This window comes from Falco cherrug, chromosome 9 (genome assembly GCF_023634085.1).
Source record: "Falco cherrug isolate bFalChe1 chromosome 9, bFalChe1.pri, whole genome shotgun sequence".
NCBI classification, from domain to species: Eukaryota; Metazoa; Chordata; class Aves; order Falconiformes; family Falconidae; genus Falco; species Falco cherrug.
This window is the reverse complement of record NC_073705.1, coordinates 11005712-11023213: the sequence shown is the minus strand read 5'-3', so window position 1 is coordinate 11023213 and position 17502 is coordinate 11005712. Positions and strand designations below refer to the sequence as shown.

Genomic DNA, 17502 nt, shown 5'->3' with positions numbered 1-17502 from the left:
TCAATATGGGATTAACTAGGAGAGTAATTAAATGCTCATACAACTCATCTGTGAACATGGTAGCTTCTGCATCTTTTGACATCTTTGTCGTGATTCAGTGTTCTCTAGTTCAACCACAACTACTTTAAATCATTGCTCTGTGTGAGGCTTGATGCCTTTCTAATGCAGGTCAGCCTGAATCATCATCCCTTGTGATGGTAGAACACGTGGATGTTTTATTAAAAAAGAAAAAAGAAGGAAAGAAAGAAAAAAGTGATGGTTGCTAGAAGCATGCTGGCCTACAAAACATCTTGGTCATGGCTGTGGCTGAGCTGGGATATTTTTCTGTATTTTAACAAGGAATAGGAGAGTCAAGGCTGACCTTCCTGGGGTTTGCTGAAGGACTGGGTCCTGAAGTGCCCTTAGGGCTCTTCAGCTGCAGTTCTTGATGTGGGTAGCAGGCTGGATCTTTAACAAAGGCTTTTCTTCTCCAGAATGTCAGTCATTGGAAGGAAATAGACGTTAAACTATATACAAAAAGCCAAGAATCTCAAACAGTGGTGCAAGAGCCCTGCTCCTTGGCTGTAAAGTTGTCATGCTCTGGCTGCTATGATGCCCTTCTGTGCTCTGTCCCCAGTCTTGGTAGATTTCCATGTGAGCTGGTGGGGACAGAAAGAGGGACACCTTTGAGCATTCACAGAGCACAGAGAGGGCACTTCACAGCTTCATCCTTTGATGAGTGGTAACCATCTGCAGTTAGAACAGCTCTCTTTCCCTAGGAAAAGACCTTGCAGCACATCCCTGCAAATTCAAATGCTCATTACTCTGCTGCAGCTTGGCATCCATGTCTTGCTCTGGTTTCTTATGTAGTTCACACAGTTTTCTTGGTGGTCTGGCAATTTTACCTTCTATTTCTTGCCAAAAAGGGCCTACGACAATAAGCCAGATGTGGTGAAATTCAGAGATGTAGATGTGGTTCTGACCATGACCTGCAATAATTGATTGCCTTCAGGATGCCAATTACTACCCCATGGTGCCCAGGAGCAATGTAAAGGTTCTGTAAGCACTGTCCCTAATAATCAGCTTCTACTGCAGTGGTAGGTTTTTATAGTTGCAACAAAATGTGCTGCTGCAGAAATTTATCTCTGACCTAAAGAACACGAGAGTTACCTTGTGAAACCACTCAAACCTAATGGAGATTTTGTTGGTTTTAAAAAATTAAATATGGGAAGCTGTTTTCCCCTTGCATCTGAGTGAAGAACAAAGCCTCTTTGCCCGTCATTGGGCAGCACTGAAAAGAGCCTGGCTCCATCTTCATTGCGCCTTCCTTCAGTTATTTAAATACATTTATAAAGTCCCCCCAGGCCTTCTCCTCTCTAGACAAGCAGTCCCAGCTGTCATGTGGGAGAGCCTGTCCTCATGTGAGAGATGGTCCAGTCACTTAATCATCTTCATGGCCCTTCATTGGCCTGTCTCCAGTATGCCCATGTCTGTCCTGTACTGAGGAGCACCCAGAACTGGACACAGCACTCCAGATGCGGCCTTACCAGTGCTGAGCAGAGGGGAAGGATCACCTCCGACCTGCTGGCCGCAGCCCAGGATACCACTGGCCTTCTTTGCAGCAGGGGCACCTTGCTGATTATGTTGGCGTTCACCAGGACCCCCAGGCCCTCTTTCGCCAGGCTGCTTTCTAGCTGGGCAGCCCCCAGCATGAACTGATGCCTGGGGTTGTTCCTCCCCAGGTGCGGGACTCTGCGTTTCCACTTGCTGAACTTCAGGAGGTTCCTGTTAGACCATTTCTCCAGCTTGACAAGGTCCCTCTGGGTGACAGCATGTCCCTCTGGCACATCAGTCACTCCTCCCAGTCTGGTGTCATCTGCAAACTTGCTGAGGGTATACCGTGCCCCATTATCCAGATCATTAATGAAGACGATAAACAGGACTGGGCCCCGTATGACCTCCAACTAGCCTTCATGCCACTGATGACCACCCTCTGGGCACAGCCATTTAGCCAGTTTTCAGTCCGCCTCACTATCTGCTCATCCAGCCTGTACATCAACAGCTTCCTGCAAGGATCTTCTGGGAGATGGTGTCAAAGACCTTAATACAGTTCAGGTATTCACTCTCCTCTCATCTACCAGGCTAGTTATCACATTATAGACTTTTATCAAGTTGATCAAACATGACTTGCCCTTGTCCGGGCTACTGCACCTGGCCAGATTCAATTCCCTTTGGGCTTTAGCTTTCCTGATTTCAGCCCTGGATGCTCAGATGATGTCTCCTTACTCCTCTCAGGTTACCCATCCTTGCATCCACCCCCCCTATGTTTACTTTTTGTGTTTGAGTTTGTCCAAGAGTTCCTTGTTATCCACACAGGACTCCTAGCATTTTTGCCTGACTCCTTATCTGTTCAGATGAACCGCTGTTGAGCTTAGTGGAGGTGATCCGTGCATATTAATCAGCTTTCATGGGCCCTTCCCTCCCTCCAGGGCCTGGTCTTAAAAGACTCATCCAGGCAAATCTTTGAAGAGGCCACAGTCTGTTCTCCTGTAGTCCAGCTTGCTCTTTACCCTCCTTCCTGCCCTCAGGATCCTAAACTTCACCAAGGCTGCATTTGACCTTCACCTTCCCAACACGCCCCTCATTTTTTGCGGGTATGAAGTCCACCAAAGCACCTCTCCTTGCTGTCTCCTCTGTCACTCGGAGGAGGAAGCTATCAGTGCACTCCAGGAACCTCTGGGATTGCTTACATCTTGTTGTCCTGTCCCTCCAACATGTATCAGGTTAGTTGAAGTCCATGAGGACCAGGGCATGCAAACATGAGGATGCTCCCATCTTTTTGTAGAGGACCTGATCCATTTGTTCTTCCTGGTCAGGCAGCCTGTGGCAGGCACCCACTGTGGCGTCACCTTCACCTGTCCTCTCCTGAATCCATAAGCTCTCAGTTGGCTCCTCATCCGTCCCCAGGCAGAGCTCCATGCACTCCAGCTGCTCCCTCTCATAGAGGGGAAGAGGGGAAGGTCTTGTTCTTATTGGAAGCAGCATGCTATGCTGTGTAACCGAACTGCTTCCTGAACTCAAGGGTATGTTTACTTTCGTTTGTAAGAACTTGTTTGCTTTTCTGAGCTTCAGAAAGAGGCTGTAAAGTCCGGGATTTCTTGTCCGTTTTGTTGACGTAGGGAATTCTTGATTTTTTTGCAGTGATGTCATGTGACCTTTTCCCGTTCCCTACTGCATAACATCTCTAAACAATGGAGCAAGAGTTGACACAGAGCAGTAATGTTAGAAAAAAGCACTGGTTTTTAAGCGTACTATCAGTGAGGAATGTGCTCATGCCTGTGGAACAAGACTACTCTTGCCCAAAGATCAGACAGCTGCTGAGACTTCCAGCACTTACTGATGTCTCTTTGTTGCGATAGCTAAATCCCAGCACAGATCTGTAGAGGTTAATGGAGTCCTGGGTTTTGTTTAATGGCATGTGACGGTTCTCTAGTTTGCAATAAAGAGAACAGTTTCTTTACCAGTTAATTAGGAAGGCAGTTCCATCTCCCAGTTTGCTGTTTTAGAATTTTATTTGCTGCTCTTTAGCCTGATGCCCTGAACCAGTGCGTATGTGACTGCACTGCAGGAGCTAATCTGGCTCCACATGGGCTCTCCTCTTCCCTCTAGCCCAGTCAGGCTGGCCTAGGTCCAGCGGTGGACTGTAGGTGTCTGGAAGTGAGTTTATGCTGTACCTAACGGTATTCCTGATCTGTCTTCTCAGCATCACTAGACATTTATCCTAAACATTGATTAGATTTCCTTGTCCTTACATCTGAAAGGCTTTGAACTGATTCTTTGCTTTTATGTCACCTGCTATTTATGTAGTTGTACCCAGCTGCACTAGACCAAGCAGGAGAAGCTGAGGACACTGGCTGGTTCACAGTAGAAGACCCCCATCTTGCAGAATACAGGCATGCAGGCTCATCCTGCAGTGTGTGATTCCCTCAGCTTATCTGCTTTATTAAGATTTTGGGGTTTTCCTCTTTCTCTAGGGCAAAAATTGATGTGGCAAGAGGATTCTTTCTGCTCACTGCCCATGGGGCTGGCTCCCCTGGCTGCACGGCAGGGCTGGTGGAACACGGTCAGTCTGGGTTTGAGGCAGTGTTCTCCGGTTGCAGCAGGATTTGTTTCATCACCAGCAGCTATTCTGTGTACGTGACGGAGGACTTACTGGGGAAACCCCAATGTGCTCTTTGATCAGTAGCTCAGACGCAGACCTCAGCAAGCCTAGTCACTTTTGGTGGGTACCTGCGCCTGCAAACACGTTGGCTTAACAGTAACACAGGCTTGGCAGCATTTCAGGTGTTGGAGAGAGTGGTGCAATGTGCTTGTTTTTGCATGCTCTGAATTCCTTCCAGCTGGAACCTCAGGACCACAAGCTGATACTAATTTTGCATTGTCAGACCTTGTTTATACTGCAGCAGTGATTTTCCTGACATATATTCACTGCATTGGTTTGCTCTTAAGCTGTCACTCAACGATTTGTGTGGAAGTTATAGATGGAGGCAGTGTATTCACTGCAAAGGGAAATGACCCACTTTATGCGGGTGTGTGTACACATGTGGATGTTCTGTTCAGACTGGGAATGTTTTAAAGGCTGCAGGTCTTGTGTGGTGTATAGTCAAAGGACAGTGGCAGCAGCCTCCAAAGATCTCCATGCTTAACAGAGCAGTGATTGTTAAAGAAATGTAATGTCAGTAGTTCAGACTAATATTCTGCCATGTTTAGGCTGCAACTCCATTTTCTTTTCAGCACACGTCAAGAGAAAACCCTGCCAGTGCTTCGCAGACCTCGGAAATCACTCTCTTGTAATTCCTCCAACCTTGGAGGCTGTTTTGGGCACCAGTTTTCTTCTCCTTTGTGTGAGATGGGCTGTGTGCCTCCTTTCTGGCTTGGTATGAGAGCAGCAGTGTTATGGATGAAGGGGCTCTTCAGCCGCCTGTCTCTGCTTAGCTGGGAGCTGTGCTGTGAGTCCTGAAAGCAGAGGGATCCACACCAAAAGCAGGAGGGAGTGGACGTTAGCTGATCTTAGCACTCTAACCCAGACAAGCATTGGTTGTAATCGCGCTCAATGTGCTGCACCGGTTGTCAAAAGCATGGTGTCCCATATGTCACAAAGAACTCCGTTATCCGTTGGCAGATTGATTAATTCTTGAAAACTAACCTGTAAACAGTAACTAGCCATAAGAAGAGCCAGAGTGAGTAGTACAATCATCCGGACTGGTGCTGGCCATGTGCTAGTTACTGGGAACGCCACATTCTTTCTGATTAAGGATTTCAGGGTTTTGTGATTCCTTTTATGCCTCTGAAATCTAATCTGTTCCAAGCTATAATAATTTTTTTGTCTCTGTGTAAAAATGAAGGCTGTGTTTGTACAATCCATATCAAGTTATTAAAAGGACAGTGAGTATTGTGTATGGTAGGTTATCAGGAAGGAGCTGGGTATCTGTTGTGGATAAAGCAAATAGAATGAGGGAAAGTGATAGGAAGGCTCATCAGCCAAGACTGGGGAAAATACCTGTATTCCTGACATGAGCAAAACCTTCAGAAAGTATTAAAATTGTTGAGTCCTGGGGACATACAGACAAGAATCCTCAGCTAGTATTTTTAGCTCTGAAGCTGTCTATCAGGAGGCCTCTGAACACATAACTGTGTTACATCCAGGGAGTCTGACAGACTCCCAGCTCTAAAAGCGTGTCCTTAAGTTAATTTAATTTGGGGAATGTTAAAGCATGGGTATGATGTCTGGGTAGCTGCCTGCTTCAGGGAGCACCAGAGAAATAGAAATAATTCCAGGAAGCTAATAGCTGCAAGTGAATTCCCATAGTAGTGGCAGTGTATGATCAGGTTTAATTACAAGATGTGGGGATTAGGGCAGGCAGTTCCCACAGTTTAATTGACTGATCCTTGCATGTTGGACTGGGGATGTACTGATAAAGCTGAAGCAACAGGCTGCTCTGTAGTCACCTTTTGCTCACCTTTTCCAGCCGCTTATTTCCAGCCTGAGCAGTAGCAGCTACTGTGTGACGCATCCTTCTGGGGCCCATTTTGTCCAGGGTTTGTGCCAGTGCTGCAGCTTGCAGGTCCAGCTTGAACGGGGCAGCAGCTGGGCAGTGTTCAGGGGGAAGGCTGGCAGTGCAGTTGCCCTGGGCTGAGGGACATTGACCCTGAAGTTGGCTGGAGAAACTAGGCAAGCGGCAGTCTGCTTTCAGGGGGAAGCATGTCTGTCCTAGCACATCCGAAGGATGCTGTGTCTGATCGTCGTCTATTTTGCAGCGATGGAGAGGTGCCCGGGGGGAACCCTATGGTGGCAGGTTTCCAAGACGACCTGGATCTGGATGACAAAATCCCCAGCAGACCCATACTGGCAACAGAACGGGTGCCCAGCAAGAATGTCACCCTTTCCAGTGAGGAGGAGGAAGAGGTGAAGGACTCTAAGGTTGTACTCATACCTAATGAAGACATCAGCACGGAGCAAGAAAAAAAAAGGTACAAAGGACAGCCTGAAGTGGGGGTTGTGCTGGCAAACTTGGGCCTTTTCTGGGTCCTGACATTGACAGCTGTGTGGGTTCTGGAAAATCTTGGTGCCTCCATCAGCCTGTTCCTTCAGCTGTAAACTGGGGCTGTATTTACTTAGGGGTGACTGTTTTACGCAGTGTTTTCTGCACCGCACCTCGGCAGGGTGCCTTTGAGCACCGTGCTGCCATGGTCACTGGTACATTTCTGCTTGGGAATTGGCCCAGCCTTTCTCTCAAGTTTGAACAAGAGGCTGTAACTGAGCGCTCGAACAGACGTTCATAGCGGTGTGAGAAGGACAGAGGAGTCGAGCCTTGTGGTGAAGGGAGTGGGTGTCATTCACCACACCCTGTGCTGGAGAACGATCAACTGGATCATGTACTCCGTGTACCACATCCTGCGGGTGACAGTCAGGTGCGGCCCACTGGCGCAGGCACCGTACGTCAGCATCCCCAGGGACACGAGGGTTGTCTTCAGCCTCTGAGTGGTGTGTGACCACACACCCCAGGATGGACTGTCACTCCTGTTGAGATACACATTGCAGTTCTTGAGACAGCCTCAGCTATTAATTGGTCATTATGCTTTGCTTTACAGAGCGGGTGTGGACAGGCTCTGACAACTTGGTTTTTTTCTTCTCAGGTCTTCCAGAAATTCTCTGAAACCCCAGAGTGAAGCAATTTTGACCAAAGCAACTGACCTGAAGCCTCCTGACAGTTTACCTCCACGTTCTGGGTCCGAAAGAAACAGCAGCAGCAAGGTCAGCGCTAGCCTGCCAGCTGCTGCCGCCGCTGCCACCCCAGCAGCGACCCAGGCCCCAAAGACCACTTCCCAAAGCAAAGGACATGCTCTCAAGCAGAAAGTGGTCAAAGAGGAAAAGCCTGAGGAGTCTGACAGTGATCAAGAGGGACCAATAGCTACTCAGATGCTCTCATTTGTTATGGATGACCCAGACTTTGAAAGTGAGGATTCTGACAGCCAGAAGAAGAAAATGGTAAATAACATGCATGAATCGCTGTGCACTGCTGTGAAGCTGAGCTTGAAGTGTTGAGGCATCTCACTGAGCAGAGCTTTCATCTGCTCTCCCATCTCTCAGCATCAATCGCAACAAGTCAGGTGCTAAGCAACCTGAAGAGATTGATAAAAGGACAAACCCACTAATGCTCTAATTGTCGAAGCCACGTGGCAAGAAAGTTTGTGCTTATGGGTTTTAATGTGCTGTTTGTTCTCAGTAAGTCCAAAGCATGGTCAGTCCAGCAGCATGAAAGGTATGAAACACAAATACCGTCTACCAAATATACTAACAAAATACAAAGCTGATGGTTTTTCACCCAAAGTTTAACATGTAGAAGTGTGTGCGTGCCAGGGAGAGTGAGATCCCTACAGTCAATCCAGCAATCAAAAGGCCATAACAAAACTTGCTTGACAAAGCTTCTTACTGGAGTAGGAGAATCTGCCTGAGAAGGACTTTCCATATAGCCAGGGGAGCTGTAACGTCTGTGACACGCAGCACGTGGGAAGCTGCTCAGTGCTCAAACACCCGGCGCAGCTGGAGTCCCTTCTGCACCTGTCATGTAGTAAAGGTGGAGAAAACACAGGTGTCTTCTCCGGGCTGGTAGGAACTTTGTGCTGTGACTCCAGATATCCCACATTTCAGAGATCTGTACTTGCAGCCAGCAGAGCAGTCTCTAGAAATTGCTAACTGTGATTGGGATGGGCAGTTGCTGTTCAGGGGTACTCCTGGTGTCTGGGTTAGCTGGTGTTCAGAAGTGTTTGATGTGTTTGCATCATTCCAGAATCCTGCAGAAAGGACTGTTGTCCCAGTTTCTTTGACCTTGCCTATGCGTCATGTTGTTTATGAAATAATTTTCCATTTGTTTAGTATTTTCAGTACACGCTTTTCTTGACACTTCAATATGAAAGCAAAAGTATTTGGAGCAACTTTACTTCTCTTAGCATGCAGTGATGAGAAGCAGGATTTGTGAGGGCTGTTACCATTGCAACAGTGTCAGGGAGATGCGCCACAGCTTGTGAATGCTTTTCAACTGCAAGGTTTACTGGTCAGGCAAAGCCGTAAAAACCACCATTAGCAGGGAGAAGGGGAGCATTGCCTAGATGAGCAGCAGAGCAAGGCTGTGTTTGGTCAGTACGGACGATATAAAAAAAGGGTGGTTAACAAATTCTGGAGAGGATCGGTTGGCAGGTATCAGAAGGTCATTAAACTTCATTTCCATTCCCATCGTGCAGAGACAGGGGGTTTTGGGGTTGATATCCAGTCTCTGCAGCATCCTGGGGTTTAGCCCACATTGAAGGGGCAAGTTTGCCCCGGGAGCACGTTCCCTTTTGACTCAGTGAAGGAGTTACTCTGCAAACACAGCCCACTTCCTTGGCCCTGCTGCATGGTGCCTCTGGTACGTGAGACTCCACAGAGCTACACAGCAAAAAGCTTTTGTCTGTCAGGTCTGGAGCTGAGTTTTCAGCTTATTGGATTTGATTTTCCCCAAAACAGAGGTGCCTGCCCAGGGCAGTTAGAGGCTGGTGCTGTTGAGCTAACGCAGTTGAAGGTCTCATTTAATCCCTTTACATCAGGAATTTGATTTTGGTAGCATGAATGCTAAGTTATCAGGGCACACTTTCCAGTACCAGTGCTACTGAGGCATTTTACTGAGGCAAGAAATAAATAGAGCTTATAAAATCAAGAGCATTGATTTCCAGGCAGTAACAGTTCGGTTTAGCTACCATTTCCTTCCCTCCTCCCCACCTGCGAACATCTGACGTCTTTGTGTAGAAAATGCTTAAAGATTTTGGTTGAAAGATTTGTCGGTGTTGTATGCCTGTTCTTGTCTCTAGGATGAATTCCCAGTCAGGGAAGATCTCTCTGAAATATCTGATGATGATACCTCGTTGGCAAAGCCACCCCAACCTGTGAAATCAACGGTCCACTCCTTTAAACTGAAAAATGACTCAGATCTCTTTGGTTTGGGTTTGGAAGAAACTGGTCCCAAGGAGAGCAGTGAGGAAGGTAAAGGTCACACCTTATTTCCACTCTTGCTGATTTTGTTAGGCATCTGGTTTTTTCCAAAATAGTTCCAGGGTGTAAGCAAACCAATTTGCACTAAATAAAATACCCTATGACTTCATGCAGTGCCCTGTGTGAGTTTTTAATGCAGTTTAACACAGCATAAATAACTTTCTTTTAAGTTTTTCCCCGTGGGGAGGTGGGGAGCTTGGCTTGTCTGTGACATCAGCCATGTATTATTTTTGTCCCAGCTGGAAGCAGGAGCACATCTTTCACAGGCTGCTTCTGTACAAGGCTTCCTGCTTGTCTTGCATGCCTGGGAAGTGGTGCTCAGCATTGCAGTGCCCACTCCCTCAAGAATTTGGATAACCTTCCAGCTTGCTCCTCTGTTTTTGGGAAAGGTGAAGTGGGGTTCTGACCACAACCTAAGCATTCCTCAAGCTCCCCCCACCCCGATCCCCTGAGGGAACATACCTTACTCACACAGATAATTTCTGCTGCCTTGGCATTGCTGCAAAACAACTTCCTATATATCTGCCCCCAGTGTCACCATGAAAGATGGGAAGTTAAAGGCTTACAGGGCGCAAAAGCTGTAAGCAGCGCTAAAAGAGAGATATCTTTGAATAGCTATTCCGAAAGTGTAAGCAAGGTGTCACAGGCTACGATGGCTTCATCGGCTTGTCGCTTTGAGTTGCTGAACAGCACAGCTTGAAATAGCAAGTGCATCTGCAGAGGCCCAGGTCAATAATTTAACTTCAGTTTAGCATCTTTAATAATTCAACGTGGGTTCTTCCTGTCTCCTTTTTCTGGGATAAATATAAAAACATATCTTGGTAGTCAGTCAGTTGGAGCTTGACCGGCAATTGGGCTTCTCCGTGGCTGACTTGTATTTACAGATCAGCTGAGGAAAGAAGAGTGCGTAGGTAGCATTGACAATCGAATACCACGTGTGGAACATGGTACAGTTATAAAGTTCCTGTGAAACAGCCAAGTAGATGCTCTCCTGTTCGAGGTTTTGTGCAAAGGCAGTGGCCATTCAGCAAAGTCAGCAGCCACAATTAACTTGGGACAAATGTTTTGATGTGATGGATGCTGGGACTCATTTGATACTGTCAAAGTAGCCACCCCTGTGGAGCAGCACTGGTGCTTTGGCCTCGTAATACAATGTCCATGTGCAGTTTGAGTAACAGTGAGTGCTAGGCTGTCAGGGTGCTCCCATCTGCTGGCACCGTGTCCTGAATGGGCCTTCCATCACTAGCTCAACTCGCAGAAGCACAAACCGTGCCTGGTGGGATTTCCATTTGCCCTGGAATATTTAGTGGTCAGAGAGAAATTGTTCCCAGGAGCTTTTCTTCAGTTCTGGAAATAATAAGCTGGTCCCCAATTTGACCTTTGGACCAGTTTATAGGGCTGGTCTCTGTATTTGTTTCTTGGTAGCTGTGAAGACAGTGAACGCCCAGGCCAGCGTTCATAACACAGAATAATGTAGATAATAATTTAACTTGTTGTATATGGTTAAGTTAGAGTGTGACTGATGGGGCCTCTGTTGGTTTCTGAAGAGGGGCAGTTTGTCCTGAGGTGGTGGGATTGCCTTTGCACAGGGCTCCAGGATGGAGCGTTTTGTTCCCAGAAATCAGGACAGGGCAGGATTGCATCTCTTACACTTTAAATTGATTTTTAAAAAATGTTGTTTTTTTGTTTGAACAGATAAACAACCTTCTAAGGAGAAAAAGAAGAAGAAAAAGAAAAGCAAAGAGGTACTATTTAATTATTGAGAGCTATCTGCCATATTATCTACCAGCCAAGGAGAGGGGTGGCCTTCTACAGTGTACTCTGTGTACCTGGTGGACTTCCTTCCATTCTGGCATCCTATGGCTGGATCTGTGCCTTCTAGGCTCTGCAGACCACAAAGTTTAAAAGCAAGCTTTTAGAACAGTTGAATTTTGAAAAAGCAGTGTGTGAGTTTATACAATATAGGATTAAATAGAGCAGTGCATCTCTGCTGGGCTGAGTCTGTTGATAGCACCATGACTTTTTCCCAGCAAAGAGGTGTCCCTGACAGACCTAATCTCAGAGGCAGCGAGGGAAGTCTGCAGGAGGCTTTGTCTTTGACATTTCTGCCTGTCCAATACTGTGGTATGGTCAGGCACAAACTGCCTGACAGACTATGTATAAACCAGATGGTCTTTCCTCTCTTCTGTCCAAACTCACAGAAGGGTCTTCTGGAATTAAATCCAAGCCAGTCTTGGTAGTAGATGCTTTGCCCTAAGTAAGGTTCCCGTCGGAGCCAAGTTTCAGGACCGTATATGCAGGGTTACTGGCACGTTCAGAGGATTTACTAATAAAAATTTTCTCATTTTGTAGGAGGAGGAGAAGTCTGCGAAAAAGAAGAGCAAACACAAGAAGAGCAAAGAGAAGGAGGACAGCAAAGAGGAGAAAAAGAAAAAGAAAAAGAAGAGCAAGGAGAAAAGCAGTGAGATAGATGAACTTGAGGCTTTTCTTGGAGGAGGAGGAGCCAGCATGAGCAAGCCGCGAGGAGGTGGGGACTATGAGGAGCTGTAGGCTGGCTGCATGTGTGTGCAGCGGACTCTTCTATCGTGGCTGTCTCCATCTTTTCTTACAAGTCACACCAGGACAGGTGCAGATGTGTAAAGCTTTGGCTGTTTGCCGTATATTCTTTCAAAACAGAGCTGGCAAAACAAAAGCTTTACATCTGTCTGTGCTGTTCTGGTGCATTTGTTACACAAAGAAAATCCAGCTGAGATGTACTTGAGTAAGGGGGAGGTTCAGGGAACAGTTCCCAGGCCCGCTTCCAGGCTGTTGTTTTTTCTCCTTCCAGAGATGCCCTGTTGGGTAGCTGGCAGGTTGTGGGAGGCAAAGGGGGCCTGTCTCCTGCTCTGCCCCTGCTATATTCCTCTCCTACATGCCTGAAATTCCTGTCTTGTTAAGAGGAGTGCAACAAAACATGCCGCATGAATGCATCGTGCTCGCCTGTCTCAAGTCTTTAACTTTTTATCCTTCCTATTTTTTTAATGAGAAAGGTAGTATTGGCCATTGCTCCACCCAGCAGTTGATGAGCTTTAAATCGAGCAGATCATGCTATGGTACAGCTCTCTAAAACAGCAGCCACAGGGCCAGAGTGAGAGAGAGTGTGTGTGATTTTTGGAGTCCTTTGAACGGGACCTTTCTGCGCAGCAGCTTAATTAGCACTCACTGGTGCTGCTGTTGGAATTCATGAAGCCCCATTGACTTCCGTGGCCCCAGTGTCTCAGACACTACACGTAAGCTGCTATGCAGTTTGGGAAAACAATGCAAAGTGCAAATCTAACCTGAAAAAGAGAGAGAAAAATCAGTGCTTTTCTGCATTTCCCACCCTTGAATTTGCATATACTAGAATCCCTTCCCTTTAGTACCTCTCAGGGACATGACTTTCGTGTGGAAACGAAGATATCCAGAGCTTCAGGACTGTCAGCAGGGAAGTGTTAGCATGGCAAGGCATTTGCTTCTCAGGCATTTTACAGTCACGCTGTAAAACACTGGCTGCCCCTCTATACCAAGAGGGACAACCGCTGTAGCTCAGACAGCATCCTTCCTGGTCCCGCTTCTGTCGATACTGCCGCCGTGTTTCCTGGGCCGAGCCTCCCAGCAGCCATCACGCTGCCTTTCCCTGCCCCAAGTGGAGAGCGTCCTCCTACCCCATGAGTTTGGGAAGCCTTTTGGTTTTTGTTTTGAACTTCAACCGGTGGATTAGTACCTGCTCAGCAGCATCGGTTGCCGTTGGATAGGCACTACAGGCCAGCCCTTCGCATTTGTCTGTGTCTCAGTGAGCAGCCCCTGTGCTGGATGGAGCTTGTTAGTTCTCTGTACTCCCTTCTGGTTTGGTTCTGGTGTCCCTTTCACAGCTCGGATGGTGAAGCTCCCTCCAGGTTCTGTGCATTATGTTGCTCTGTTGCTTGCAGGTTGATTTGAGGTTTGGTTTTGTTCTCCCTCTCCCCTTTTTGTTGTAAAATGTCAACCATGAAACCTGGGGTTTCCTTCTACATCCCTATAAAGCAATGTGTTCTTTTGATCCATTATCCCCTCCAGAGTCGTCTTGACCAGCAGGCAGTTACCTGCTCCATTTTTCTTTTTCTTTCCCCCAGCCCCCAAATGCACTTGTAACTGTTTCTCTATAAAACTGGGTTTTCTGCTGCATGAGCAGTATATTGTTCAGGTCTGTTTGCCGTTAGCATTTGCCTACTTCTCTGAGCATTGCTACATTTCATGTGACACTTGCATGGGACAGTTCAAACTTTGCACATCTGGGCAGGAAAAAGTGGACTGGGACGTGAATGGTTTGCGGTCTCTTGCGAAAAAGCAGGCTGGTGTTCAAACTTCAGCTGGCTGCGTTCCTGAAAGTGCTTCTGTTCTGTGAAGATTTTGGGTCATGTTCCATTTTGCATTGAAAAAAAACTGGTACAATCCATTCTGACTATAAAGCTCTGTTGTACAACTGCCTCTGCACATCTTCTTCTCCACCACAAGCATATCTGCCTGGGCTTGGGAGCTGTGTGTCCCTCCAGAACTGTTTCACAGAAGGACATCCCACTGCCCCCCTTCCTCATGCTGTTGCATTCTTGCACTTCACGGAACAGGGCGCTAAATTAAAAACAGTGTAAAAAAAGAAAGTTGAACGTAAAATACCTGAGTTCTTTCCCCAAAACGGAAATCTGTCCTGAGAAAGCTGTTGTTTTCACACAGCATAAGGGAGATGGCATTTTTGTTCAGCTCTGCTTCCTTGCGAATGCAGCTCTTGGTGAGCAGAAGGCTGTACAGGCGCCGAGTCCCCTGGAAACACTGATGTTGGCATTGGTTTGTCTTTCACCCGGGCCAGATTTGACCACCGTAGGAGCCTTTACACTCCCTGTGGCTCGTGTTCCTTGTCAACACAAGGAGCTGAGGCAAAAAGAAGGAAAGATGAGTCATTGTGCTCCAAAATACTCCTTTAAAAGAGAAAAAGCAGATGTGAGGGTTCTCTCTACTTACACTAAAGCCCTGGGAGGGTCTGTGGCATGTTTTTGCTTTGGCAGCAAGACCAGAGAAATCCCACCCTGTGGGTGAAGCGGGAGCGTGGAAGGGAATAGCAGCAAAAAGGTGCTTTTTAGATTTCAATTTTTCCCTTTTTCAGGGAATGCTGAACTGGTCAGGGGTGTAGCATGAGGTGTATTCCAGTGCCAGCAAGCGTGAGTGAGGGGAGAAAGAAATAGCCCTTGTCAGAGCTGGGCTCTCCCGTGCCCAGTCTTTCAAATAAGCTAAATATAAAAAGTATGTGTACGTGCCTGTCATTCTGGGGAAGCTTCTGCAGGATCACATCGATATAAATAGTTCTGTGAGCATCTCTAGAGGTACCAGTGCATTTGCTTTTGGGTTTATCAGTCGTCCAAAAAAGCCTCAAGAGCTTGAGGCTTGAGGAGCTGCAATTTCTTGCAGTTAACACTGTCCAGAGCTGCCTGCTATACAAGGTCTCGGTTAGTTTAGAGCAGCAGGAGGGAGAAGTGCAAATATCTCGCGGCATTTGTAGCCAGCCAGCTGGGCCTGGTTCCCAAACGCAGCAAGGGGAGCCCTGTCCTGGGGGGCTGCTGGAGGCACGCATCTGAAAGCCATGCTGCTCGCTCCCCTGCCTCCACACTGCCGGCTGGTTGAGGTCCGCAGGGCCCTCAGCCATGATACCATTGCATCTTGGCTTCCGCTGTGCCAGCGTGAGGCCGGAGCATTCATCGTAAGTCATGAGAGGTAACTGCCAGGCCCCCTGTTCCCACCCGCTGTGTCTTCTCAGCCGGGATCACTTAGCTGCTGACCGAGCCTCTGCGGCGTGCGGTACCAGAGCTGCATGACGAGCAGCCTCCATTTGCTCGAGCATCGGGCTGGTCTGGCAGCCCTCCAGGGGGAGAGGAGACTGGTCTGCAGGAGTCTGTCTGTCTGCTTTGCGGGCAGCATGTGTAGTATCCCAGCTGGGAGAGCCAGGGCTGTGATGCTGACCAGAGACACGAACGGGAGCTGTGCGCCCAGCATTTATTTTGGGGAGCGTTCCTTGCTGTACCTGTCCCTGGAGTGGGACAATCCAGCATGACAGCAGCTCCTGTCACTTGGCAACTCCTGGCGTGTGACTTGATGCAGCTGCTGCGACAAGATGTGGGTGAAGTCATCCTCCGAGAGCAGGCGGGCGGTTTGATCTCCGCAGGCTTCACAGCGTGCCTTCTGTGCTGGCATCCCCGTGGCTCCCCAGCTGGGAGCAGATTTTAGCAAGACCTTCCAGCTCAACTGCACCCGAGTGGCATGGAGCTGTCTGATTCCTCTGTATGGATTGTGCTTGTACATCCTCTCCCCAAGGATTCCTCCTGTGCAAAGGCAGCACGCTCACAGCATCTTTCTCCCTCATGGCCCAGGTCTCCTTAGCACAGGTGCCCATCCCTGCTTGCTAAATCTCTTGCTTGTGTTAATCTGTGTTAGTGGCTGTCACAGAACTCATCCCTGCAAGAGAATCAAGCTGCTTAGCACTGCTGCTGAGCTGCGTACCCTACCCCTGCGTGGCACAGCCTGTGCCGAAAGGGCCACGTCTCCTGATGCTCAACGTATGGCTTCCTCCAGCCCCTTGTCAAGACACCAGGTAGAGGAACAGCACAAGGACGGACTGACAGTCCTTGCAGCTGCCACCACCCCCGGACTAGTTCAGTTTTCGGCATCCCTGCGGAAAGCTGTCCATCAGCCTTCTGCCCTGAGGCTCAGGAGCTGTCTCATAATTGTCGTCCAGATTTATTCCTGGCCAATTTATGCTTATTTGTTCCTTTGCCAGCACTGTTGTTTAAATACTGCTCCCCCCTCCTAGCCCTGTGCAGACGGGGCTCCTATCCCTGCTCTGCTTTCGTTGTGCTGGACAGGCTGTCCCCCGGCTGTGCTAGCAGCCGTCCTTGGCACCGGCTCCCCTTTGAGTTCATCTTTCTGTGGCCGTGCCAGTCCAGATGAGGTCATGCCAGGGCTAGAACTTAATAATCCTGTACAATACATCTCCTGCTGCACCTTGTGATGGGGCTGGCCTTTTTCACAGCTGTGTCCTGCTGGGGACTTGCAGCTAGCAGCCAGCTCACCGGTGCACCAGGTCTTCAGCATTCCCCATGATTTACGACAAGGGCCTCATGCAAGGAGCGCAGCAATCCTGCCCTTTGAGAAATTTGGCTTCACCCTATTTCTGTTGCTCCTGTAAGGTCATAACAAGTTTTTCCCTGGCTTACCAAGGCCCAGGGTGGGAATTTGCTTCTTTCCCTCCAGCAGCGAACGCGAAAAGGCTATTGAAACTTGGGTTTTAGCAGGACACAAAAGTAATGTGGTAACTGAAAAGGTGCTTTTGGAGGAGACCTGCTCTGTGAGCAGCCACAGGCTCCTGGAGGTGCTGTGGGGCCAGACAAACACCTGGGCTGCAGCAAGCCCAGGCCAGGCCAGGCAGAGCTGAAGGGAGGGCAGCGAGCAGGCAGGTGACTGGGCTGGGGACAAGATGTCTAATGTGTGTGTGCTGCCTGCAGCTTCCCTGCAGTCAAGGGTCTTGCTTCTTGGAGAGGCCGTAGTGCTTGCCTGTCCTTCTGGGATGCCCGTGAGCTTGCAAATGAGTGATTCTGGGGAAATCCCGCAGTAGGATGGGCTTAGGGACCAGTTGCTGTAACCTAGCAACAGTCTCAATCATGGCATAATGTAATTAATCCAGTGTTGGCTCTGTCTGCTGCTTAAAAATACCAGGGCAAGTAGTTGAGCCTTTTTAACTTGTGGGTTTGCCTCCAAAACAAGTCTTCAGCATCTCAGGCATGTCATGTGAGCATGGGGTGGCTCACGGTGAGCATCCAGTCTTCAACTTTCAACCACTTCACAGGGAAGTTGCTGAGCAAAGGGAAATAATCCCCTGACACCTTCCGAGAGATGTG

The 17502-nt window shown here is 48.3% G+C and overlaps 1 protein-coding gene across 3 annotated transcripts in view; it reads left to right on the top strand.

The window, feature by feature from the left end:
• Positions 1-14045, top strand: part of RABL6 (RAB, member RAS oncogene family like 6) — a 58688-nt gene extending 44643 nt beyond the window's left edge. For all 3 annotated transcript variants that reach the window (XM_055720356.1, XM_055720355.1, XM_055720357.1), the window contains 5 exons: positions 6298-6510; positions 7177-7528; positions 9385-9556; positions 11261-11310; positions 11918-14045. In XM_055720356.1, coding sequence (XP_055576331.1) covers positions 6298-6510; positions 7177-7528; positions 9385-9556; positions 11261-11310; positions 11918-12115 — 985 coding nt within the window. In that variant the 3' untranslated portion in view covers positions 12116-14045. The remainder of the gene's footprint in view (positions 1-6297; positions 6511-7176; positions 7529-9384; positions 9557-11260; positions 11311-11917) is intronic.
• The last annotated feature ends 3457 nt before the right edge of the window (positions 14046-17502 follow it).